The sequence below is a fragment of the Podarcis raffonei genome, chromosome 2 (assembly GCF_027172205.1).
Source record: "Podarcis raffonei isolate rPodRaf1 chromosome 2, rPodRaf1.pri, whole genome shotgun sequence".
Classification (NCBI taxonomy): Eukaryota; Metazoa; Chordata; class Lepidosauria; order Squamata; family Lacertidae; genus Podarcis; species Podarcis raffonei.
Window position 1 is genome coordinate 126,900,731 of NC_070603.1, and position 25,103 is coordinate 126,925,833.

Genomic DNA, 25,103 nt, shown 5'->3' on the forward strand with positions numbered 1-25,103 from the left:
TCTTCTTTTGAGGGTGCTTGACAGACTGATCGATGTGGTGTAGAAAACATGCTTTGTTTCAATTCATTTGCACAAGGATGCATCTTACCTCGCATGTCATGTTGCGCATGCCATCTCTTCGCTTCCCTGTGTATGCTGTTCCGTCCTTGGCACTAGCACACACAGTTTCTGCCAGATCATCCTGATGTTTACCATATTCCATCTACACGATCAGTTCACAGACATTGAGTCCATTTTGTGGTGTCTTCAGCCATCTTTCAGGTCCATGCAAGCCATGCCATTCATTACATTTATATCTTTCCCAAACTTGTAAGAGTGATCTTCTTCTTATATGATTGTAAATCCTTTATTTACTTTGCCTTTATCATACCTTGGCTTCTTCCCTTTCCAAATAGATTTTGAAATGTCCTTCTGTCATTTCTTGAAGCATGCTGTATTACTTATTCCCGGCACTGACTGAAATAAAAATAATACTTTTGGCAGTGCGTTCATCTTGATCGCTGCAATTCTCCCTAATAAGGATAAATTCATTCTTCCCCAAATTTCTAGATTCCTTTTTATTTCATTCCAGGTATTTTCATAATTGTCTTAAGTATTTGACTTTTCTATGGATTTCTATTTCTAAATTTTCCTGTAATTCTTTTTTATTTTCTCCTGCTGGATTTTTCACTAACAACTTTGTCTTATCTTTATTCAACTTAAAACCTGCCACTTGTCCATACTCCTGTATTTTTTCTAAAACTTTTGGAAGAGAGTTCTTAGGGTCTTCAACTGTAATTACAAGGTCATCTGCATATGCTTTTAATTTGCATATTCTTTTCCCCACTGTAATACCTCTGATGTTTTTGTCTGCCCTGGCTTCTTTCCTGGGAGACAATTGAAATCTAATATAAGAAACATTATAGATGATAGAATACCTGGAAGTGATAGATGCTGAAAAAAGAGTTTGACAACATCTCATGCGAATTTATGAATAAAGTCCTTGAAGGAATGAGTTTTGGTGAAAATTTTAGTAAGGGGATTCAAGCAATATATTCGGTCTAAAAAGCCAAAATAATTGAAAATCAGGTGGTAACAGAGGAATGTAAGATACAGAAAGGAACATAACAGGAATGTCCTTTCTCACCTTTACTATTCATTCTAGGCTTAGAAGTCCTGACCAGAAACATCAGGCCAAAGTCCAAGGAGATCTGCTCTTGGGTCACTACTGTGCAGACCCTGCCAGCCTTACGAAGTGGGGTGAGGAGCAAACAGAGGAAATTGGAACCACTGGAGATGATTAGAAATGGGGCTTCTGTGGGGGAGGGGCTGCCCCATTTGGGCTTCTCCAGGGGCAGGAGAATATCTAGGGCAGGAGAATCCCTGCAGGGCCTCTGAGGCTGCCTTTGCTTCTTCCTCTCTCCCAGGACCCTGCAGCTTGTTTTGGCTCCTCGACTCCTCAGGAAGGATGAAAGAGACGGATCCTGCAAAGCTAGCGAGGATGGAAGGGGGAAGATGGACGGTTGACCTGGTCAGGTTGTCTCCTGCATCCCTCCCCACAACCTCTGAGCATTCCCTCCCACGGACCTCCGAGAGATCTGGTGAGTCCCAGGGGAGGGGAGATGGGGACATGGATGGAGCCGTAGAGGTATTGGGGATTCCTCAGCTAGGGGGTGGGGGGAGGCAGGCAGGCAGGCGGATGGAGATGGAGAAGGGGGGCACCTTTTCGGGCTCCCCCACCTGCCTGCCTGCCTGCTCCTTTGTCATCTGCAGGCAATTTGAGCTAGGAATAGGTCACAGCTCCCCGGCCACCACAGCTCTAAATGTCTAAAACCAGTACCGTGATCTGAAAGTCCTCCCAATGCCAGACAACTCACTGATCCATCACGCGGCACTAGAAGCCACGAATAACCTGATCCTGCTTTGCAGATTGAATGCAAATGGGGCCTCCGTGTGTTGCCTTTTTCTTTTCTTTTTTTATAACTCTTCTTTGCTTTTAAAAACAAGGATCATAGGACTAAGAAATGATACAAATATGTAGACTGAGTCTTCTCATGTCATTTGTATATAAAATAGCAGAATAAATTTGCTGGAATATCTATAACATGTTGTCATGGTAACATATTGTCAGCAAAACTACAGTATCTATGACAAAGAATTGTTGGCAATTTTTGTGGCTTTTAAGCAGTGGAGACCCTTCCTGATTGGGGTGCAGCAGCAGATACAGGTGCGTACAGATCACAAGAACTTGGAATACTGGCAGACCGTGCACGTGCTTTTCCAGAGGCAAATCCGCTGGGTTTTTTGTTTTTTGCCAACTTTAACTTTAGGATCCAGTACATCCTGGGAGAGCAGAACGTGAGGGCAGATATCTCGTTATCTCGAAAACCAGAGTACTTGGAGGAAGAAGGAACCCCCCCGTGGCCAGACATATGTTCCAGGAGGACAAATGGACCTGGGGAGGAGCACTAGCAGAAGAAGCAGAACATTGTATGTACCAGGAGAGTCCTTAAGGGTCAGAGTTCTCAAATGAGCTCCATGACAACCCTACTGCTGGGCATTTTGGGCAACACAAGGCCATGTTGTTAGTTACGTGGGATTTTTGGTGGCCCAAAGTAAGGGAGGATGTGCAAGATTATGTGTGAGGATGCGACGTGTCGGAGAGCAAAGAGGGAGAGGGTGGCACCAGTGGGGTTGCTAGAACTCTTGCCCACACCGGGGAGGCCATGGGAGGTGGTGTCCATAGATTTCATGACAGACCTGCCCATGTCCCGAGGTAAGACAGCGGTCATGGTGATGGTGGACCTACTGACCAAGATGTGTCACTTTGTGGCATGTTCCGATGCAGTGACAGTGGAGGAGACCGCCATGTTGTTCGTGGACCACGTCTTCATGGGGCTTCACAGCTGCATGGGGTACCTGCGAGGGTAATTTTGGACAGTGGAAGGCAGTTCACCTCGCATTTCTGGTGCAAGCTCATGAGTTTGTTGCAGGTAGAGGTGAGCTTCTCGACAGCAAGGCACCCAGAAACCAACGGACAAGCCGAGAGAGCAAATGCCATTTTGCAGCAGGACTTGCACTGTCACATCAATCAGAGGCAGAATGATCGGGTGGAGAAGCTAGCACTAGCAGAGTTTGCATACAATAATGCTGAGCACGTGTCCACAGGGATGAGTCCCTTTCTTGCCAATTACGGGTGCCATCCCAGGGCCAGGGGAGGAGGCTTGGCGTGTGCCGGCCGCGGAGCAATTCGCGGAGGAGATGGAGGCCATACACCAACAGCACAAGATGAACTTGGAGAGCTTGCAGGGCAGCAGCTGAAGGAGCAAAAAGGGTTTTCTTGTGTGTGTTTCTTGTGGCTGATTAGCTGCTCTCCCTGTGCAAAGGTCAGAGGGGGCAGGGTTTCTGTTGAGGTAGGTGATTAGCTGTGGGAGGAGCTTATCAGAGCTTGCAGGGCAGCAGCTGAAGAAGGAGCAAAAGGGGTTTTCTTGTGCAGTTTGATCCATCTTTTATGATTTAGGGGAGCTAGTTTGATTTAGGGGAGCTAGTCTCAAACGTTTGTTGGGGGAGACCTAGGTTTTTTTGGGGGGGAGTTACTTGTCCTGTCTTCACGCTTTTTATGATGGAGGACCGCTGTAGTCACCCCCAACAACACGTTCTCAAGATGGAGGGTGAGGGAACAGCTGCAGTCGCCTGCGGTTCCTGCGCAATGTTTGCCATCTTGCCAAAGGTTGCAGGCAGCTTTACCTGTAGCAATTGCATGTTGATTGCCCTCTTACAAGACAAAGTCCAGCAACTGGAGGAACGTGTAGCTACGCTTCAAAGAATTAGAGAGCTGGAGCTCTTCTTGGAAGCAACAGAGCACACCGTCTCCACCAAGGAGGAGACAGGGGACTCCCCTGAGAAGGAGGCTAGTTCACCAACACAGGAGCCAGATATATGGAGAAACATGACTCAAAGAAGTAGGAGGCCCAGGATTCGCTCTGATTGTTTAGAAATACACAATCGCTTTGAGGTCCTCTCCCCTAGCATGGAAGACGAAGAGCAGACTCCATTTGAGGATCTCTCCCTCATTACAGTCGATCAGGTATATGAAGACGAGCAGCAAAGTCAGTCCTCAGGGAATGTGCAGGCGACCTTGGAACGGACAGCTCACGGAAGAACCCCGACCAGACCTAAGAGGAGGCGTGTAGTGGTGATAGGGGATTCCCTACTGAGGGGAACAGAAGCAGCGATCTGTGGGCCTGACAAGATGTCTCGGGAAGTGTGCTGTCTCCCCAGGCTAAGATCCAAGATCTAACTGAACGACTGCAAGGAATCATAAAACCCACTGACAAATACCGCTTCCTCTTGGTTCATGTGGGAACCAATGACACTACAAGCAATAGCCTCCAGAAGATCAAAAGAGACTACGAGGCTCTGGGCAGGAAATTGAAGCAATTAAATGCACAAATTGTCATCTCATCTGTCCTCCCAGTTCAACGACGTGGCCCAGGGAGAGAGGGAAAAATAGTGGAAGTGAACAGCTGGCTTCGCAAATGGTGTAAACAGGAACGGTTTGGATTCTTAGATCACGGACTGCAGTTTCTTAAAGATGGACTTCTGGCAAGTGATGGGCTGCACCTCACAACACTTGGGAGGAATGTTTTTGCCAAAAAACTCAGAAACTTCATCAGGAGGGCTTTAAACTGACTAATGTGGTGGAGGGAGACAGTGCTCCTGAAGGTAGGAGTCTATCAATTGATGAAGATGGGCAGAGGGATTTAGGATGGAGAGGGGTACACGGCGGGGCTGCCCAGTTTCCCCGTTGCTGTTTATTTCGGTCCTGGAGGTACTATTGAACATGATTGGAGGGGACCGTCTGATTGGAGGCGTTCGGGTCGGAGCCGGGCAATGCAGATTGAAGGCATTCGCAGATGACCTAGTTTTGACATTGCAGGAGCCAGAATCTAGTTCGAAAGGGGTTTTGGAATTGATTCAAGAGTTTGGGCAGGTGGCTGGTTTTAAGCTGAACAGGTCGAAAGCTAAAGTTCTTGGGAAAAATTTAACGCCGATTGGGAGGGAGGGGTTTCAGAGGGAGACAGGCCTAACAATAGTAAAGGAAGTTAAATATTTGGGGGTTGACATGACTGCTAAGAACTTAAACTTATTTGAAGATGATTATGAGGGGTGTTGGTTGGAAGTGAAGAAGGATTTGGAGATATGGTCGGACCTGAGGCTCTCCTTGTTGGGTAGAGTTGCGGCTATTGAGATGAATGTGTTGCCAAAGATGTTGTTTTTGTTTCAGTCTTTGCAAGTTTTGGACAGAGTGGACTGTTTCGGGAGGTGGCGGCGAGATATTTCTGGATTTGTCTGGCAGGGCAAGAAGCCCAGAATAAAATTTAAAATACTAACTGATGCTAAAGAAAGAGGTGGATTTGCCCTGCCAGACCTGAAACTTTATTGTGAATCGGCCGCATTTTGTTGGCTGAGGGAGTGGCTGCTTCTTGGGAACACGGACATTTTGGACCTGGAGGGCTTCAGTGATGTTTTTGGATGGCATGCATGTTTGTGGTGCGACAGGGTTGAAGCTCATGAAGCATTTGAGAACCATATTGTCAGGAAAGCATTATTTAATGTTTGGCTAAGATATAGGGACTTACTGGAGAATAGAACCCCGGGGTGGTTGTCGCCGATGGAAGCAAGGGCACTGAAAGAGTCCAATGTGGAGGCCAAGTGGCCGAAATATTGGGAAATGTTGGGACAAGAGGGAGATAGGTTGAAGTTGCAGAGTTTTGAGAAACTGGGGGACGGGGTGCGAGATTGGCTGCATTGTTTTCAAATGGGAGAGGCCTATGATTTGGATAGAGGGATGGGTTTCCGGGTGGAGAAGTCAAGGTTGGAAGCTGAATTGTTAGAACCCAGAACTAAAACACTTTCAGGAATGTATGACTTGCTGCTGGGGTGGAGCGCGCAGGATGGAACGGTTGGATCTGCTGTGATTGAATGGGCGCAAGATGTTGGTCATGGCATCGTGTTTGCTGACTGGGAACAGTTGTGGACCACAGGTGTGAAGTTTGCGGCATGTGATGCCCTGGGAGAGAATATTGTGAGAATGATGTGTAGGTGGTGCGTGACACCGGTCAAGCTTGCAGAGATCTATCATTTGCCCGATGGTGGATGTTGGAGGTGTAAAGAAAATGAAGGGGCGTTTTTTCACCTTTGGTGGACGTGCCCGGGGATTGGGGCCTTCTGGGAGAGGATATATAATGAAATGAAGGGAGTATTTGAATATACCTTCCTGAAGAGGCCAGAGGCTTTTCTCTTGGGCGTGGTCGGCCAATTGGTGCCAAAGAAGGACAGAACTTTTTTTATGTATGCAACAACAGCAGCAAGAATTCTCATTGCAAAGTATTGGAGGACACAAGAGCTACCCACCCTGGAAGAGTGGCAGATGGGGCTGATGGACTATGTGGAGTTGGCGGAAATGACTGGCAGAATCCGAGACCTGGGAGAGGAGGAGGTGGAGGAAGACTGGAAGAAATTTAAAGTTTATCTTCAGAAATATTGTAAAATTAATGAATGTTAAAATTATGTTTGGATTGGCAATAAGTGGTAATTAGCTACAAAAGTTAACAAGAATATGTAAAAAATGAACTGATAAATGGATGAAAATATGGAGTTATAATATGCTATGATATGGAGGTAAGATAAATGAAAAAAGGGTAAGGATTTGCTGAATTGATTATGTAAACGGGAATACAAAAGGGGGAGGTGTGAGGAGGTCAAGGAAACAAGCGAATGAATTTAAAGATATCAAAAAATGGATTTGCTTTTTAATTTTCTCTTATCTATTTGTTTTTTGTACTTTGTATTTTTCTTTTTTTATGAATTTTTGTATTTTTTTGTATTCTTTTTCTATTTTTTTTATTTTTCTCTGTTGTTGTTCTCTGTTGTTGTTTTCCTATTTTGTAAATCTCTGTTTTTTGTAAAACCTTAATAAATATCTTATAAAAAAAAATATATCAATTGATGAAGATGATCATCCCAATGTCATAGACCAAATGGAGCAAACAGCACGCAGACCTAATGGTGGGAGGAAAAAATCCTTAAATAAGAGACATGGGGGAATGATTAATGGACTTCAATGTCTGTACACTAATGCGCAAAGCATGGGATATAAACAAGATGAGCTTGAGCTCTTGGTACAGCAAACTAAATATGACATAATAGGCATCACTGAAACCTGGTGGGATAAGTCCCACGATTGGAATGGAATAATGGAGGGATAAAATCTATTTCAGATAAATAGACCAGACAAGAAAGGAGGAGGAGTGGCGTTATATGTCAGGGATGTGTATACCTGTGAAGAGATCCAAGATTTAGAACCTCAAAGCCAAAGTGAGAGCATTTGGGTCAAAATTAAGGGAGAGAAGAATAACAGTGACCTCATTGTGGGAGTTTACTATAGATCCCCAAGCCAAACGGAGGACATAGATGATGCCTTCCTGGAACAGATGGCCAAGCATGCAAAAGGACGGGAGATAGTAGTAATGGGGGACTTCAATTACCCGGATATTTGTTGGATGTCAAACTCAGCCAAGAGCATAAGGTCAAACAGATTCCTCACTGGCCTTGCAGACAACTTCATTGTCCAGAAAGTGGGAGAAGCAACAAGAGGAACAGCCATTTTAGATCTGGTCCTAACCAATGTTGATGACCTGGTTAGTGGGGTAGAAGTGGAAGGATCATGAGGCACGAGTGATCATGCTCTTCTGAAGTTTACTATACAGCGGAAAAGAGCAGCCAAGCATACTAGGACTCAATTTCTTGACTTTAAGAAAGCCGACTTCATAAAATTTAGGGAAGTGCTGGGTGAGATCCCATGGACAGTAATACTAAAAGGAAAGGGAGTTCATGATGGCTGGGAGTTTGTTAAGAGGGAGATAGTAAAAGCACAACTTCAGGCAATACCAATGAGACGGAAACATGGAAGGTGCCTAAAGAAGCCAGGGTGGCTATCTAAAGAACTTTTAACTGAGTTAAGATTTCCCAATTTTGAACCAATCAGTTGTTCCCTATCCAGTTCTAACTTTAGCTTCTTGTCCCACATAGAGATTTCTCAGGAGACAGATGAGGTGATCAGGCACTCCCATTTCTTTGAGAACTTGCCATAGTTTGCTGTGGTCGACACAGTCAAAGGCTTTTGCATAGTCAATGAAGCAGAAGTAGATGTCTTTCTGGAACTCTCTAGCTTTCTCCATAATCCAGCACATGTTTGCAATTTGGTCTCTGGTTCCTCTGCCTCTTCTAAATCCAGCTTGCACTTCTGGGAGTTCTCGGTCCACATACTGCTTGAGCCTTCCTTGTAGAATTTTAAGCATAACCTTGCTAGCGTGTGAAATGAGAGCAATTGTGCAGTAGTTGGAGCATTCTTTGGCACTGCCCTTCTTTGGGATTGGGATTTAAACTGATCTTCTCCAATCCTCTGGCCACTGCTGAGTTTTCCACACTTGCTGCCATATTGAGTGTAGCACCTTAACAGCATCCTCTTTTAAAGTTTAAAATAGTTCAGTTGGAATATCATCACTTCCACTGGCCTTGTTATTAGCAATGCTTTCTAAATAATAAGGATAATAAGAATAATAAGAATAATAATTATTTATTTATTGTTGCTGTTTAGTCGTTTAGTCGTGTCCGACTCTTCATGACCCCATGGACCAGAGCACGTCAGGCACTCCTGCGAGCCTCCATCCATAGTTCTTCAATCCTTAAACCTGTTCCTCACTTCCACTGTGTATTCATAAGGGATTTGATTTAGATTGTATCTTACCGGCCCAGTGGTTTTTCCTACTTTCTTTAGTTTAAGCTTGAATTTTGCTATAAGAAGCTGATGATCTGAGCCACAGTCAGCTCCAGGTCTTGTTTTTGCTGACTGTATAGAGCTTCTCCATCTTTGGCTGCAGAGAATATAATCAATCTGATTTCGATGTTGCCCATCTGGTGATGTCCATGTGTAGAGTCGTCTCTTGTGTTGTTGGAAGAACGTGTTTGTGATGACCAGCTTGTTCTCTTGACAGAACTCTATTAGCCTTTGCCCTGCTTCGTTTTGATCTCCAAGGCCAAACTTGCCAGTTGTTCCTTTTATCTCTTGATTCCCTACTTTAGCATTCCAATCCCCTATAATGAGAAGAACATCCGTCTTTGGTGTCATTTCTATAAGGTCTTGTAAGTCTTCATAGAATTGGTCAATTTCAGTTTCTTCAGCACCAGTAGTTGGTGCATAAACTTGGATTACTGTGATGTTAAAAGGTCTGCCTTGGATTCGTATTGAGATCATTCTATCATTTTTGAGATTGCACCCCAGTACAGCTTTTGCCACTCTTTTGTTGACTATGAGGGCCACTCCATTTCTTTTACAGGTTTCTTGCCCACAGTAGTAGATATGATAGTCATCCGAACTGAATTCGCCCATTCCCATCCATTTTAGTTCACTGATGCCCAGATGTCAATATTTATTCTTGCCATCTCATTTTTGACCACATCCAACTTACCAAGGTTCATGGTTCTTACATCCCAGGTTCCTATGCAATATTTTTCTTTACAGCATTGGACTTTCCTTTCGCTTCCAGGCATATCCGCAACTGAGCGACCTTTCGGCTTTGGCCCAGCCGCTTCATCAGCTCTGAATCTACTTGTCCTTGTCCTCCGCTCTTCCTCAGTAGCATGTTGGACGCCTTCCGACCTGAGGGGCTCATCTTCCAGCGGCATAACTTTTATATGCCTGTTGTCTTTGTCCATGGAGTTTTCTTGGCAGGGATACTGGAGTGGCTTGCCGGATCGTCCTCCAGGTGGATCACGTTAGGTTAAAACTCTCCACTATGACCTGTCCATCTTGGGCATAGTTCATAGCTTCTCTGAGTTATTCAAGCCCCTTCGCCACGGCAAGGCAGGGATCCATGAAGGGGAAAATATCAATTATGTTTCTCATTTTATTGTGCATGTGTCTGCCTGGTAAGTAGCCAGCCTGATCTCTGTGTATTATTTCATTCAATATATTTTATAATCATTATTGAACAATGATATAGGTCTATAATTTTTCATTAGTGTTGGATCTGCTCCTTGTTTGGGTATCAGTGTGATAAATGCTTCTCCCCATGATTTTGGTATTCTTCCTTCTTTTAAAATTCCGTTCAGTACTGTTTCATTGGTTCTGATAATATATCTTCTAACTTCTTATAAAATGCCGCCGATAATCCATCTGTACCTGGGGACTTTCCTATCTTTGCTTTTGAGATTGATTGCTGCACCATCTGCTATTCTTGGGAGTCTATTTTGTGCTATGTATCATTCCATTTCCTCTTAGTCTTCTTCTTCTTCATGGTAAAATTTCCTATAGTAATTTAATTTTTCTTTGCATATTTCTTTAGGATCTTCAATTATTATTCATTTCTCACTTACTCTCTCTTTTTGCATTTTCTTTAATTGCCACGCAAGTAGCCTACCTGATTTTTTGGAGAGGTATAGAAATGGGGCTTCTGTTGGGAAGGGGCTGCCCCATTTGTGCTTCTCCCGGGGCAGGAGACTATCTAGAGCAGGAGAATCCCTGCAGGGCCTCTGAGGCTCCCTTTGCTTCTTCTTCTCTCCCAGGACCCTGCAGCTCGTTTTGGCTCCTTGACTCCTTGGGAAGGATAAAAGGGACAGATTCTGCAAACCTAGTGAGGATGGAAGGGGGAAGATGGACGGTTGACCTGGTCAGGTTGTCTCCTGCATCCCTCCCCACACCTTCTGAGCGTTCCCTCCCAGGGACCTCTGAGAGATCTGGTGAGTTCCAAGGGAGGGGAGATGGGGACGTGGATGGATGGAGGGTGAAGAGGGGAAGCTCTCTGGCCAGAAATGAGATAAAGCAGGGATTTTGCTGTGGGTGGGGCCCCCAACATATTGGGAGGCTTCCCCTCCAGCCAGAAAATCCCTGCAGGGCCTCAGGCTGCCTTTGCTTCTTCCTCTCTCCCAGGACCCTCTAGCTTGTTTTGGCTCCTTGACTCCTCAGGAAGGATGACAGAGACAGATCCTGCAAACCTAGCAAGGATAGGAGGGGGAAGATGGACGGTTGACCTGGTCAGGTTGTCTCCTGCATCCCTCCCCACAACCTCTGAGCGTTCCCTCCCAGGGACCTCTGAGAAATCTGGTGAGTCCCAGGGGAGGGGAGATGGGGATGTGGAGGGATGGAGCCAGAGAGGTATTGGGTCTTGCTCAGCTTGGGGGTGGGGGGGCAGGCAGGCGGATGGAGATGGAGAAGGTGAGCACCTTTTCGGGCTCCTCCACCTGCCTGCCTGCTCTTTTTGTCATCTGCAGGCAATTCGAGCTAGGAATAGCCCGACCAACGCGATGATTTGGCAGCTCAAAATGTCTAAAACAAGTTCTGTGATCTGAATGCCCTGCCAATGTCAGACAACTCACTGATTAAAAAAGGATGTGTACAAAAAATGGAAAAGGGGGGAAACCACCAAAGAGGAATTCAAACAAATAGCCAGCACGTGTAGACACAAAGTCAGAAAAGCTAAAGCACAGAATGAACTCAGGCTTGCTAGAGAGGTTAAAAGCAACAAAAAAGGCTTTTATGGGTATGTTCGTAGCAAAAGGAAGAAGAAAGAAACAGTGGGGTCACTCAGAGGAGAAGATGGTGAAATGCAAACAGGGGACACAGAAAGGGCTGAACTCCTCAATGCCTTCTTTGCCTCAGTCTTCTCCGATAAAGAAAACAATGGCCGACCTGAAGAATTTGGAGCAAATGATTCAGCAGAGGAAACACAGCCCAGAATAACTAAGGAGATAATACAAGAATACTTGGCTAGTCTAGATGTATTCAAGTCTCCAGGGCCAGATGAACTGCATCCAAGAGTATTAAAAGAACTGGCAGATGTGATCTCAGAACCACTGGCAGTCATCTTTGAGAATTCCTGGAGAACAAGCGAAGTCCCGGCAGACTGGAGGAGGGCAAATGTTGTCCCTATTTTCAAAAAGGGGAAAAGAGAGGACCCAAATAATTACCGCCCAGTCAGTCTGACATCAATACCAGGGAAGATTCTGGAGCAGATCATTAAGCAAACAGTCTGTGAGCACCTAGAAAGGAATGCTGTGATCACCAATAGTCAGCATGGATTTCTGAAAAATAAGTCATGTCAGACTAACCTGATCTCGTTTTTTGACAGAATTACAAGCCTGGTAGATAAAGGGAACGCAGTGGATGTAGCCTACCTTGATTTCAGCAAGGCATTTGACAAGGTGCCCCATGATATTCTTGTAAAGAAGCTGGTAAAATGCGGTCTTGACTATGCTACCACTCAGTGGATTTGTAACTGGCTGACTGACCGAACCCAAAGGGTGCTCATCAATGGTTCCTCTTCATCCTGGAGAAGAGTGACTAGTGGGGTGCCACAGGGTTCTGTCTTGGGCCCGGTCTTATTCAACATCTTTATCAACGACTTGGATGATGGACTCAAGGGCATCCTGATCAAATTTGCAGAGGACACCAAACTGGGAGGGGTGGCTAACACCCCAGAGGACAGGATCACACTTCAAAACGACCTTGACAGATTAGAGAACTGGGCCAAAACAAACAAGATGAATTTTAACAGGGAGAAATGTAAAGTATTGCACTTGGGCAAAAAAAATGAGAGGCCCAAATACAAGATGGGTGACACCTGGCTTGAGAGCAGTACATGTGAAAAGGATCTAGGAGTCTTGGTTGACCACAAACTTGACATGAGCCAACAGTGTGATGCGGCAGCTAAAAAAGCCAATGCAATTCTGGGCTGCATCAATAGGAGTATAGCATCTAGATCAAGGGAAGTAATAGTGCCACTGTATTCTGCTCTGGTCAGACCTCACCTGGAGTACTGTGTCCAGTTCTGGGCACCACAGTTCAAGAAGGACACCGACAAACTGGAACGTGTCCAGAGGAGGGCAACCAAAATGGTCAAAGGCCTGGAAACGATGCCTTATGAGGAACGGCTAAGGGAGCTGGGCATGTTTAGCCTGGAGAAGAGGAGGTTAAGGGGTGATATGATAGCCATGTTCAAATATATAAAAGGATGTCACATAGAGGAGGGAGAAAGGTTGTTTTCTGCTGCTCCAGAGAAGCGGACACGGAGCAATGGATCCAAACTACAAGAAAGAAGATTCCACCTAAACATTAGGAAGAACTTCCTGACAGTAAGAGCTGTTTGACAGTGGAATTTGCTGCCAAGGAGTGTGGTGGAGTCTCCTTCTTTGGAGGTCTTTAAGCAGAGGCTTGACAACCATATGTCAGGAGTGCTCTGATGGTGTTTCCTGCTTGGCAGGGGGTTGGACTCGATGACCCTTGTGGTCTCTTCCAACTGTATGATTCTATGATTCTATGATCCTGCTTTGCAGTTTGAATGCAGATGGGGCCTCTGTGTGTTGTCTTTTTCTTTTTGGAATAACTATTTGCTTTTAAAAACAAGGAACATTCTGTCAGGCTTGTTGTTTTTGCTTCTGTTTGCATTTGATTGACCAAAGAGATGACTGACCTTGGAGATGGAGTGGATTCCAGGGTTGAGCCAGAACAAAATCCATTCCAGATAAAAGCCAAACAATATGTCAGTTAATACCAGCCAACAAAGACAGTGAAAACTATAGAAAAGCCCCACATCTAACTATTTTTAGTTCTTCCTCTATCACAGGCATTCATTAACTTTGTTCAATGATCTGGAGCTCCATTTCTTCTTGAGGCTCTAATTCGTTGCTCTCTTCATTGCAGGTGGTGATGAATTAAAAGAGAAGAACAAGGGGGAGCACAACAGAATCCACATAGTGGAGAAGTCATATAAATATTCAGAGTGTGGAGATAACGTCCGTCAGAGCTCCCAGTCCACCTCCCGTCAAAGAAGGAGCTTGGTTCAGAGTGATAGCCTCACTTCACACGAAAGAAGTCACAGTGGAGAGAAATTGTATCAGTGCAGAGAATGTGGAAAGAGCTTCGGTAAACGCCGGAATCTCACTTTCCATCAAAGAGTTCATACCGGGGAGAAACCCTATCAGTGCTTTGAATGTGGGAAAAGCTTCAGTCAGAGGCACAGTCTCACTTCCCATCAAAGAATTCATACAGGGGAGAAACCCTTTCAGTGCCTGGAATGTGGGAAGAACTTCCGGGAGCGGATGAAGCTCACTTCACATCAGAGAATTCATACAGGGGAGAAACCCTATCAGTGCTTCGAATGCGGGAAGAACTTCAGGCACAGTAGTACTCTCACTTCACATCAGAGAATTCATACAGGGGAGAAACCCTATCAATGCTTGGAATGTGGGAAGAGCTTTCGTAAGAAAGGTGTTCTTGCTTTGCATAGAAGAGTCCATGCAGGGGAGAAACCCTATCAGTGCTTGGAATGTGGAAAGAGCTTCACTGATAGCTCCACTCTCACTTCCCATCACCGAATTCATACAGGGGAGAAACCCTATCAGTGCTTGGAATGTGGAAAGAGCTTCAGTCACAGCCACCATCTGACTTCCCATCGAAGACTTCATACAGGGGAGAAACCCTATCAGTGCTTGCAGTGTGGAAAGAGCTTCACTAATAGCTCCCATCTGACTTCCCATCGAAGAATTCATACAGGGGAGAAACCCTATCAGTGCTTGCAATGTAGGAAGAGCTTCAGTCAGGGACACAGTCTCACTTCCCATCAAAGAATTCATACAGGAGAGAAACCCTATCAGTGCTTCGAATGTGGGAAGAACTTCCGGGAGCGGATGAAGCTCATTTTGCATCAAAGAACTCATACAGGGGAGAAACCCTATCAGTGCTTCGAATGTGGAAGGAGCTTCACTGATAGCTCCAGTCTCACTTCCCATCACAGAATTCATACAGGGGAGAAACCCTATCAGTGCTTGGATTGTGGAAAGAGCTTCAGTCACAGCCACCATCTGACTTCCCATCGAAGACTTCATACAGGGGAGAAACCCTATCAGTGTTTGGAATGTGGAAAGAGCTTCAGTCGGAAGGATAGTCTCACTTCCCATCAAATAATTCATACAGGAGAAAAACCCTATCAGTGCTTCGAATGTGGGAAGAACTTCAGGGAGGGGACAACGCTCACTTTGCATCAAAGAACTCATACAGGGGAGAAACCCTATCAGTGCATGGAAGGTGGAAAGAGCTTCACTCATAGCTCCCATCTCACTTGCCATCAAAGAATACATACAGAGGGGAAACAAAAAAAGAGAAATAAAACAAAAAATATTAAACAACCCTTACAAAATACAATTGTATAGAAAAGAAAAGGGAGGGGGAAGATACACTAAAAATACTGTTTATGACCTTTGTATCATATATATCATATCATTCATCAACCCATAGAAAGACAGGCTCCTCCACTTCTTCCCTGCGTGACCCCCTCTTCTCCCCGTATCCCACTCTGAGAGATCCTTCCTTCCCTGCGTTCCTTGCAGGTCCCTCGCACCTCCAACTGTCCTCTTCCTGTGTGTGTCCTCCTAAATTCAAAATAAAGAATCTTAATATAAAAAAATACAAAAAATAGATGATGATGTTAATGATAATAATTATTTATTTATACCCTTCCCATCTGGCTGGGTTTCCCCAGCCACTCTGGGCAGCTTCCAACAAAATATTAAAATACAGTAATCCATCAAATATTAAAAGCTTCCCTAAACAGGGCTGTTGGATTACTGCCTGAGTCCGGCACGTTTCCTCTGTGCGTAAATTCTTCCAGGCAGCAGCAGAGCGAGCAGCGAGTGCTTTCCGTGTGAGATAAAGGAAAAGTCCGCACACTGTTTCTTCTATCTAAACACCACTTACCCCAAACACAGACCTTCACAGAACTCCCCATCAGCGAGGTTCCAGGCAGAGGGACAGTATTTCAATGCAACTAATCCAGCCCGAACACTCTGACACACATGCTGGAAACAGATGTCTAGGTGCTTGGTCCTGGCCTTAAACTGCTCAGATTCTGCCAACTTCAGACAGCTGATTATCTTCCAAAACAGTGACAGGCATACAACTCTCTCCGCAGATCTCTTGAACCAAACACACATAGAACTCCAGTTCCCTGCAAATCTCAGAAAGCGCACTGAACTCAGCCTCAGTAGATGAGAGCGCTATGAGACTTTGCTTTCGGGAACTCCACCCAACCAAAGAGCTCCCAAATCTTACCACCCTACTGGACACGGACTTCCTATCTGCCAGATTCACCCAATCGCTGTCTACCCAGCACGTCAGCTTGATGTTGCCCTTAACTGACAGCTTAAGGGAGAAGTCTTTGGTATCTTGCAGGTAATGCAGGACCCGTTTGATACCATTCCAGGCTTGCACACTTGGGCTTGAAGCTTCCCGGCTGAGCAGATTAATAGCAAATGCTATGTCAGGTCTGTTCCACTGGGATAGATACAATAGGCTACCCAGAGCTGACTGAAAGAGCTCAGTATTTTCGAACGCAGCACTTTCTACTTGCTGATTGTCTTTCACATAGCTAGTCTTCATGGGTGTCCTAACTCTTGCACACTCACACATTCGGAGCTTCTCAAGCAGTTGTTCAATCTTACCCGTTGTGAGGGAGAACACACCCAGAGACTCCATTGAGCTCATCTCCTTCTGCATCTCCTCATGCCCTTTGCTGGCTTCTTCCTGAGGCAGTTTCTGAACATCCTCAAAAGTTTCAGGTTCACACTGAGCCACACCAACCCACACACTTGTGGCTTCAAACCTGTCAGGCAGTTTACCCATCGTGGCTCAGATTGATCTCAGCGTGAGCTCTGGTACCCCCTCTGACCCACTAGGGCCAGCTAGACCATCCCCAGTGTCAGAGAACTCCCCCTCTGACCTGCTGCGTCTTTTGAACCTTACAGCTGGACCTGTGGGCAAGGACAGCTCACTCTTTGGCTCAGACTTGACAGTAGCCTTTGGAGGGGTTCTGGGCCACTCCTGCTCTGGCCTCTCCTGCTCTGGACTCTGTTCTTCACCAACAGGATCAGTTCCCTCCTCTTCCTCCTCATCTGAGTCAAGAAACTGTTCTGAAAGAACATCTGGGTTACCATGGATGCGTGCCCACCCACTTTGCTCACAAAACTCAGCACTGCTGCTCACAAGCAGCCGGGACTGGTTGCCATCAGGATATGCAAACCGCCACCCTCTGGTCCCTGGTTCATATCCCAAAAAGATCATTTTCCTGGACCTTGGGCCACCCTTTCTGCATTTGGCCTTTGGGATGAGGACCCAAGCCGCACAGCCAAAAACACGTAAGAAATGCACTTTGGGCTTCTTACCGTGCAGCAGAAAATAGGGCGTGTCCCCTTCAGCTGAATTAAACACGCAATTCTGCGTGAACGCAGCAGCCTTCCAACACGCAGCCCAAAAGCGCTGTGGGAGTCCTGCGTCAAAAAGCATGGCAGCCACAGCCTCTTGCAGTGTTCTGTTCTTACGTTCAGCGACACCATTCTGTTGAGGACTGGGTGGTGCTGTCAACCTGTGACTGATTCCCTTCTGGAGGAAGAAATTCTGCAGGGCAGACCCAGTAAACTCCGCCCCTCTATCACTCTGAAAGCTAATCAATTTTGTAGAATATTTCAACTCTGCCAATGTGATCCAATCTTTAATCAGTGCAGCAGCTTCCCCTTTGTGTTTAATCGAAAGAACCGAGGAGGTCCTCGAAAAATCATCCAAAAGAAGCAAAATGTACTTGGACCCACCCAGACTCGCTACTGGCATTGAGCCACACAAATCTGCATGGAGTAGCTCAAAGGGCTTGCTTGTCTCTCTGCTAGACCTGGGATATGAGCATGTTTTTACCCTGGATTGCTTACAGGCTCTGCAATCTAAAAACTTATCACATCCCTTTAATTTACACCCCTCTGTACACTCTGGGGCTTTTTTGACATAATTCCAACAAGAATGCGCCAGTCTTCGATGCCATAAATGAGCGGGACGTTTGCGCACTCGCCTGTGTTACCTCAGGGGGGTCATCATCTGCAATAGGCATCTCAACCACAAACAGCTTATTCTTGCATTCAACACTGAACAGGTGTTTCCCATCCCTGGAATTTCTGGAACCACAAAAGCCTGAACCTCATGGTCCAGGAATAAACAGTACAGAGTCCCAGACTGAGTCAGTGGGCGCCTGCTTCCATCTGCCAGTGACACAAATCTTCCACTTTGCACAGTCTTGCAGTTCCGAAGAAGACCCTCGTTCAAGCTTGCCAAATTCCGTGACAAGTCAATAAACCGTCAATGTGAGGCAACTGCGAAACCTCCATGGCCATTACAATATGGGACATGGCTTTCTGATCATATTTTGCTGCGCCAGCAGCCCTTTCCACTTCGGCCGTATTGGCCCCTGCAGCTGCCAGTACTGGATCGGCTTGGGGGCACTCCCAGAGCTGCTTGCCCATTAACCAGTAACGAATCTGGTGAGACCAGTCGTCCCAATTGTGGCCATTTAGCCTTTCAAAAGGCACATTGAAAGATTCATGAGATTGCTGCTGTGCCACCTTCCTGGGGCTTTAAGCTTACTGACGCTTTCTGCCGGCCAGTGCTTGAAAGATGCTTCCTGCAGCAAGCTCCGCTTTCGCCAGCGAAACCACGACTGCCTCAGCTTCAGGCAGGATCTCAGAGCTGGACTTTGCTTCTCACACTCAGCACAAAAACGTACAGCCAGAACCGCTTGGATTACTGCCTGAGTCCGGCGCGTTTCCTCTGCACATAAATTCTTCCAGGCAGCAGCAGAGTGAGCAGCGAGTGCTTTCCGTGTGAGATAAAGGAAAAGTCCGCATGCTGTTTCTTCTATCTAAACAGCCTTTATTTACATCAGTAGGTAAAATAACAAACAACTCCACCAGCGCTCGGTCACATGCTGTGTCTCTCTCTCCCAGACAAAAGTGAAACTGTTTCACACAAAGAACCTGCAGCTTCTGTGTACGTAGGAAGCTCCTCCCCAGATGTAGGAAATTCAGGAGGTTAACCCTATAACCACCACACTCCACAAGGGCTGCCTTCAGATGTCTTCAAAAAGTCTGGTAGTTGTTTTTTTCTTTGACATCTGCTGGGAGGGGGTTCCACAGGGCAGGTGCCACTACCGAGAAGGCCACTACCAAAAAGGAAACTCCGATCTCCATCTGAAAATCATCTGTTGCAACAATTATTCATAATTTGCACTCCAGAATAAACCCAGCTGCATTTAGTATCCAGCCTTTTTCCTCCTCTTCACCAAGATGACACTTTCCGTACATTTCCCTCTTAACCAAATCTTAACCAACTCAGACAATGCAATATGACTCTTATAAGGATCGTCTAATAATCCAAATTAGTATTTCTCCAGTTTCTAGGTCCAGTTTCTTTAAAGCCTTTGAAAAACTGTTCCAACAAATCTCAGCCAAGTCACAATGGAAAATTATGGTCTCTTATAATGTTCATCCAATCCTGCTTCCTCTTCTTTCTTCTTTTCCTAATCTTTGGACATTTTAATCCACTGGGGATGGGGAAGCAGGCATCTTAATTCCCTTTCCTTAAACGAGATCATAGCTTGCCTTGTTCACCGTTTCCGGAGTTGCTTTGCATTCTCTGCCGCTCATTCCCACACCAGCTCAGCCCAACCTCCTCTTTCCCTGGGGCTCTTTCTCTTTCCTCCTGCTCTTCCCTCGTCTGCTCAACACAACCTTGGATCACAACCTTGGATCAGGGGTATAACGGTAAGGGATTTTAGACAGGGTGGAATGGCGGCTTGGGCCAGAGACTGGTTAAAAATCTTCATAAAGATTCCTGCCAGTTGGTCCAAACAATCTCTTAGCACCCTGCCAGCCACCCCATCCGGGCCCATAGCCTTCCTCGTGTTTACCTCCTTTCATATTCGCCTCACTTCTCCCTCTTCCACCCTGGCAGCATATCCTGTAGGTAGTGAGGCCAGTAGCTCTGACATCCCAGTTGGAGCCACTGTTGGTGTCACCTCAAATCGGGCAAAGAAGGTCTTCAACTTTCCCACCAAGGAAGCCGCACTCTCTACCACTGATGTATTTCTCGATTTATAACCAGTCAGATGTTGAACCCAGGACTGTTGATGTATAAGTTTATAGATCCTGATGGTCGAACATATTCCAATCGGTCTCCTGGAAACAGTCCTGCAACTGCTGAGATGCTCCCTCAGGCCACACCGTAACCATCCGTGTTTGTAGCTGGCCGTGTTTCCTGAGGGGTGTGTACACTGGTGTCAGAAGCAGGGACACATGATCTGAACCACCGAGGGGCGCCTCATATTCCTGTCCAATGTTCGTATACACCTTGTCAAGAGTACTTTCTCCCCTTATTGCACACTCAATGTGCTGATGGGATTTTGGGAGTGCTGCCCTCACATCTGTGTGAGTGAAGTCCCCTGCAATAATCCGCGCTGCCTCCGGGTATCTGCTCAATTTAGCATTGATGTTTTCATGCATACTAATGGCCCTGCAGGCATTTCCAGAAGGTGCTAGATAAGAAAGCTGCAGAGATAGTGCAGGATAGTGCGCACCCCGGAAATGATCTCTTTCAGCTTCTGCCTTCTGGAGGAAGATACAGGGTTATAAAGACTAGGACTAGCCACCCGAGAAGCAGTTTCTATCCAGATGCAATATTGGCTTTAAATGCAGTGTAAGGTAGTCTCTATGGGAGTATGTTGTATTTAACTATGGGGTATCAGGGACACGGGTGGCACTGTGGGTTAAACCTCAGTGCCTAGGACTTGCCAATCGCATGGTCGGCGGTTCGAATCCCTGCGGCAGGGTGCGCTCCCGTCGTTCGGTCCCAGCACCTGCCAACCTAGCAATTCGAAAGCACTTCAAAGTGCAAGTAGATAAATAGGGACCGCTTACCAGCGGGAAGGTAAACGGTGTTCCGTGTGCTGCGCTGGCTCGCCAGATGCAGCTTGTCACGCTGGCCACGTGATCCGGAAATGTCTGCGGACAGCGCTGGCTCCTGGCCTATAGAGTGAGATGAGCGCACAACCCTAGAGTCTGGCAAGACTGGCCCCTACGGGCAGGGGTACCTTTACCTTTACCTTTTATCAGAGTTTTTAGGGGGCTAACCAGGTTGGGATAGCTGGGATAGCAAGCTTGTTGGTTTTTGAATGTCTGATGTACATTTTTTCAATTTCGTTGTTCTGTATGGGACAATGACAATAAAAATTATCGTATTGTATTGAGACTCATCTGGAAAGTGCCATTTCATGTTCCTTTCCCCACTTGCCAGGAACCGGAGCTCCATTTGGGGTCCCTCCTTCCGCACCCCAAGTTTCCTCCAAGGCCTTGGGGAAGGAAACTGAGGCAGGCTCTGCTTGCTCCCCAGGGCCCTGCAGAGGATTTGGGGGGGGCTGTGTCTTCCTCTGGCCACGACACCCCCAGGAAGCCTTGGAAGAAAGGCAGGAGACCCTCAGCAGAGAACAGCCAAGTCCGGTTCTTCTACGCAATGGCTTCCTCTTCTGAGAGCTCCCTCTCTTTCTTGTCTGGGCTGGACTGGGAGGACCCCCGTTCAGCCAGTTCCGCAGGGATCTGGAGTGGGGGCAACTTCTGTTCAACTACCGCCTGAGGGGGAGGAACAGATTTCTTGGCCCATCTGCAGAGCAAGCGAGGGCCATCCAGAAAGGGCTCCTGGGACCCCAAAGGGCCAGCAGGGGATTCTCCAGCCTGGTCTTTCCCCTATTCCTGCAGGTAGAGCCCTTCTCCTAGCGCTGACTCTTGGGGTGACCAAGGATGCTGGTCTGGGGGTCAAACTCCCCTGAGGGAACCCTCCACCTTTGAGGGGATAAAGCCCTTATTATTATTACTACTACTACTGTTATTCTTCTCCTCCTTGGGCCTTTCCCTCCTGGCGGCTGAGGACCAAAGGTGCCGCCCTCCTTCAGCCGGGAGGAGAGACACCGAGAGCGTGGGACCCCTGAGGCCCACAGGGGAGCCATGGCGTCTCTGGGAGCGGCTGGGGCCTCCGGGAAAAACAAAATGGCGTTCCCTCCTATTTCGGAAAAGGGCGGGAAACCCCTTCTCCTGGCCCTGCCGCCTCCATGCGCTCCTCCTGGGCCTGCCTGGCCATGGGGGGGGGCGGGAATCCAGCTGCCCCCAAATAATGAGGGGGAAGAGAAGCAGGAAGAGAAGGAAGGAGAAGTGAAGGAGAAGCTGGGAGGGGGAGCAGCCAAGAGGGAAACTCAGGTGTGAAACTCCCTCAGGAAACCGGGCGAAGGAGAGGAGGAGGCCCAGGGGAATCTGAAAGGTGATTGGCCAGCTGTCCAATGGAGAGGCTTCTGATTGGTCCAGCCCTGCTCTGGGGTGGGAAATGGGTCTCCTGCCTCCATGTGGTTCTGGGAGCCCAGTAGGAACTGGTTTTCTGGCAGGAAACTCGGGGAAAGGATGGCAGGGGTCCCTCTTCCTTTGAACTGGAGTCTGGTACCCTCTCTCCACCATCCTGGTCTTCCCCTTTCTTTTTCATGCGCCCCCCTCCTGCCCCCCCCCCCGGTCGCGTGTGCGTTTCCTTCCTCGCCTGGGACTCTTCCTCCTCCGTCTCTCTTCCTGGGATGAGAAGCGGCTGCAGAAGCAGAAAAACCCGTATTTTCGGGAGGGGGAGGGGTCTCCCGGCTGGGAAGCCCCCCTCCCCCCCCTGAGCTGGAGGGTGTTCCTGGGGGGGGGTCTGGAGGGAGCCATTGCTGAGCCCAAGGCACCTCCCGCCACTAGGCAGCCTTCGCCTCTTCTCCCTCCCAGCCTTTCCTCGGGATCCAGGAGCCTCTATGCCGGGGGAGAGCCAAGCTAACCCCCCATGGACCCCCCCCCGTCTCCCTTGCAGTTAGTCTGGTGGGATGTGGGCTCCTTGGGGCAGAGGGAGGGAAGGGGGGCAGCCCCTAGGGCGCAGGCGCAGAAGCAGAAAAACTGCAGGCAGGGAGGGGGAGGCGAGGACTCGGCTTGGCAAGGGTTAAAAGGAGCAGAGCGGGATTCCTAGAGAGGGCGGGAAGTGAAGGGGGAGGGGCAAGGTCCTCCATGGCTAAATATCCCCTCCCCCATCCCTGACTGCCTCCTTCTCCTTTGCAAAAGCCCCTCCTGGACTCGGGTGAGTCTCCTCTCTCTTCCCCCTGAGGGTGCAATGGGGAGAAGGGGGTCCCAGGGGGCAGGGAGGGGGCGTGGGGGTCCCTGCTCAGATCATGCCTGGTGCGAGGAGACCCCCAAGTCAGGGAGCAGGGGGTCCTCCCTCGTCCTCTTTGCCAAGCCAGGGAGGGGCCAGTTTGCAGGAAATATGCAGCTCTGTTCTTCCTTGGGATCCAGATGCTGCCTTCCTCTTTAGGGAGGGGGCTTTGGGTCAAGAAAATAAACCCCCTTCAGAGGGAGGGATAAGTCACATTTGTGAACAGAGGCTGCAGCCAGAGGGGAACATTTGCACATGGGGGGAGCACAGGGAGGAGAAAATCCCATCTGCATCTGCAGCAGCACAACCGGACCACTTCCTGTGTCCCAGATGCAACAACACATGTCTCTCCCCTGTCGGTCTCCACAACCACAGCTGGCGCTCTTACCTTCCAACAATTGGATCTCACTCCCAAAGACACTCTTCCATTGTCTCCTAAGACAGATGGATGCCAACCAACCAACATTCCCTCCCCTCCCCCTCCTGGTGCCCCTTGAAGTTGGCTTGAGGGCAGGGGAAGGGTCCACCCCACCAGATGAAGGGAGAGGAGGTCCTTCCATCTGGAAAATGGGAATGCTTGCAAAATTTACTTGAAAATGAGTGCCATATAGATAATAAAATTATTATTTTATGGAATAGCCCCACTTACAAAAAGATTAATACCCATAATTTAAATACACAACAAAATTGTTACAGAAAAGAACAGAGCAATGTGTAGAAAAATATCGTCTTTCTTCTTCCTTTTTTTCTTAGGTTCCAGTGTGCTTTGAAGACATAGCTGTTCCTTTCACAGAGGAGGACTGGGCTTTGCTGGATCCTGACCAGAGAGCTCTGCAGAAGGAAGTCAAGGAGGAGAATCCTGGGATCGTGGCCTCTCTGGTAAGGCTCCCTGCTGGATCATGAGATCAGTTTTGAAATTCCATACAGATCTCTGAAGGACAAACCTCTATTTTGAGGGAGCCCAATAGCGCCACCTACAGCATCTGAGATGTTAACACACCCACAACTCTCCTGTATCTCCTGTTCTGTCTGGGAATATTCTTCCACCAGTCCTGCCTTTTCAAACCAGGATGAGGCTGCTCTGAGCTCCCCAGGCCTTCTTCAATGTAGGCTTCAGAGATATTGAGGAAATGGAGGTACATCCTGTCTAATTTTATGTTTTCCTTTCTGCATCTCTCTGTTTTTGGTTGAGCTAAGAAATGACTGAGCTTGGAGATGGAGCGGATTCCACGACTGAGCCAAATTAAATCCATCCCTGGAAAGAGCCAGGCTTTTTGAATCTCTGGTTCCCATAAATTAGTTAGATAATATCTTTTTTTAAAAAATAAATTTTTATTAACCGGCCAATCACATCAAATCAAACCACATCATATAAATTCCAAATTACAGAGCCGAATTTTAAATTTTTGTTAGGGGTTCCCATATTTCAAGATCCGAAGGGGGGGTTCTGATCCTCTTTTTGCTACTGCATTTATGTCCAAATCAGTCCAAACAGATGTTCATAAATCCATCCAGTCTTATCTTGCTGTTTCCACATCACATCTTATTCATATATTTTCTCTTTATCCTTTAAGATCTCTTCTGATAGTCTCCTTAAGCTAATAAACACCAATAATACTCCTGTGTGCATTTTTCCGTCCTTCCAGTCCTCAGTTCGAGATGGTTTCCATATATCAACGCCTTCATAGATAACGTCGCTCTTTCCATCATTAATTATAAAGCTGTCTCTCTTGAGTCCTCATCGGGGAGTTTCTCCCACAATATAAAAACAACTCCCTTTCTCTGTTTCTCCTCCCGGACTCAGTCTTCCGACAGCACTTCCCAAGATGGCGACGGCATTTTTAACTGCGTCACTGCAAAGCTCTTATACATTCCACGCTCTTCTTAAAACATGCTTTGGTTCGAAAGTTTATCTCCACACAGCCTTAAATCCACAGCTTAAGTCCTTAAAGCGACATTTCTGACTCGTGAGGGGGAGGGGGGTTCT

General features: G+C 47.1%; 1 protein-coding gene across 11 annotated transcripts in view; it reads left to right on the forward strand.

Moving 5' to 3' along the window:
* The window catches only part of LOC128409528 (zinc finger protein 883-like), a 451,816-nt gene that overhangs the window by 273,452 nt on the left and 153,261 nt on the right, over positions 1–25,103 (forward strand). For 2 of the 11 annotated variants that reach the window (XM_053380055.1, XM_053380056.1), the window contains 2 exons: positions 1,407–1,580; positions 10,973–11,146. The exons of 1 other annotated variant lie outside the window; for it this stretch is intronic. In XM_053380055.1, the coding sequence (XP_053236030.1) occupies positions 1,407–1,580; positions 10,973–11,146 (348 nt within the window). Of the gene's footprint in view, positions 1–1,406; positions 1,581–10,608; positions 10,783–10,972; positions 11,147–22,988; positions 23,045–23,869; positions 23,996–25,103 lie in introns of those variants that run through there. 8 more of the 11 variants (XM_053380058.1, XM_053380057.1, XM_053380060.1 and 5 more) reach the window with 5 other exon arrangements.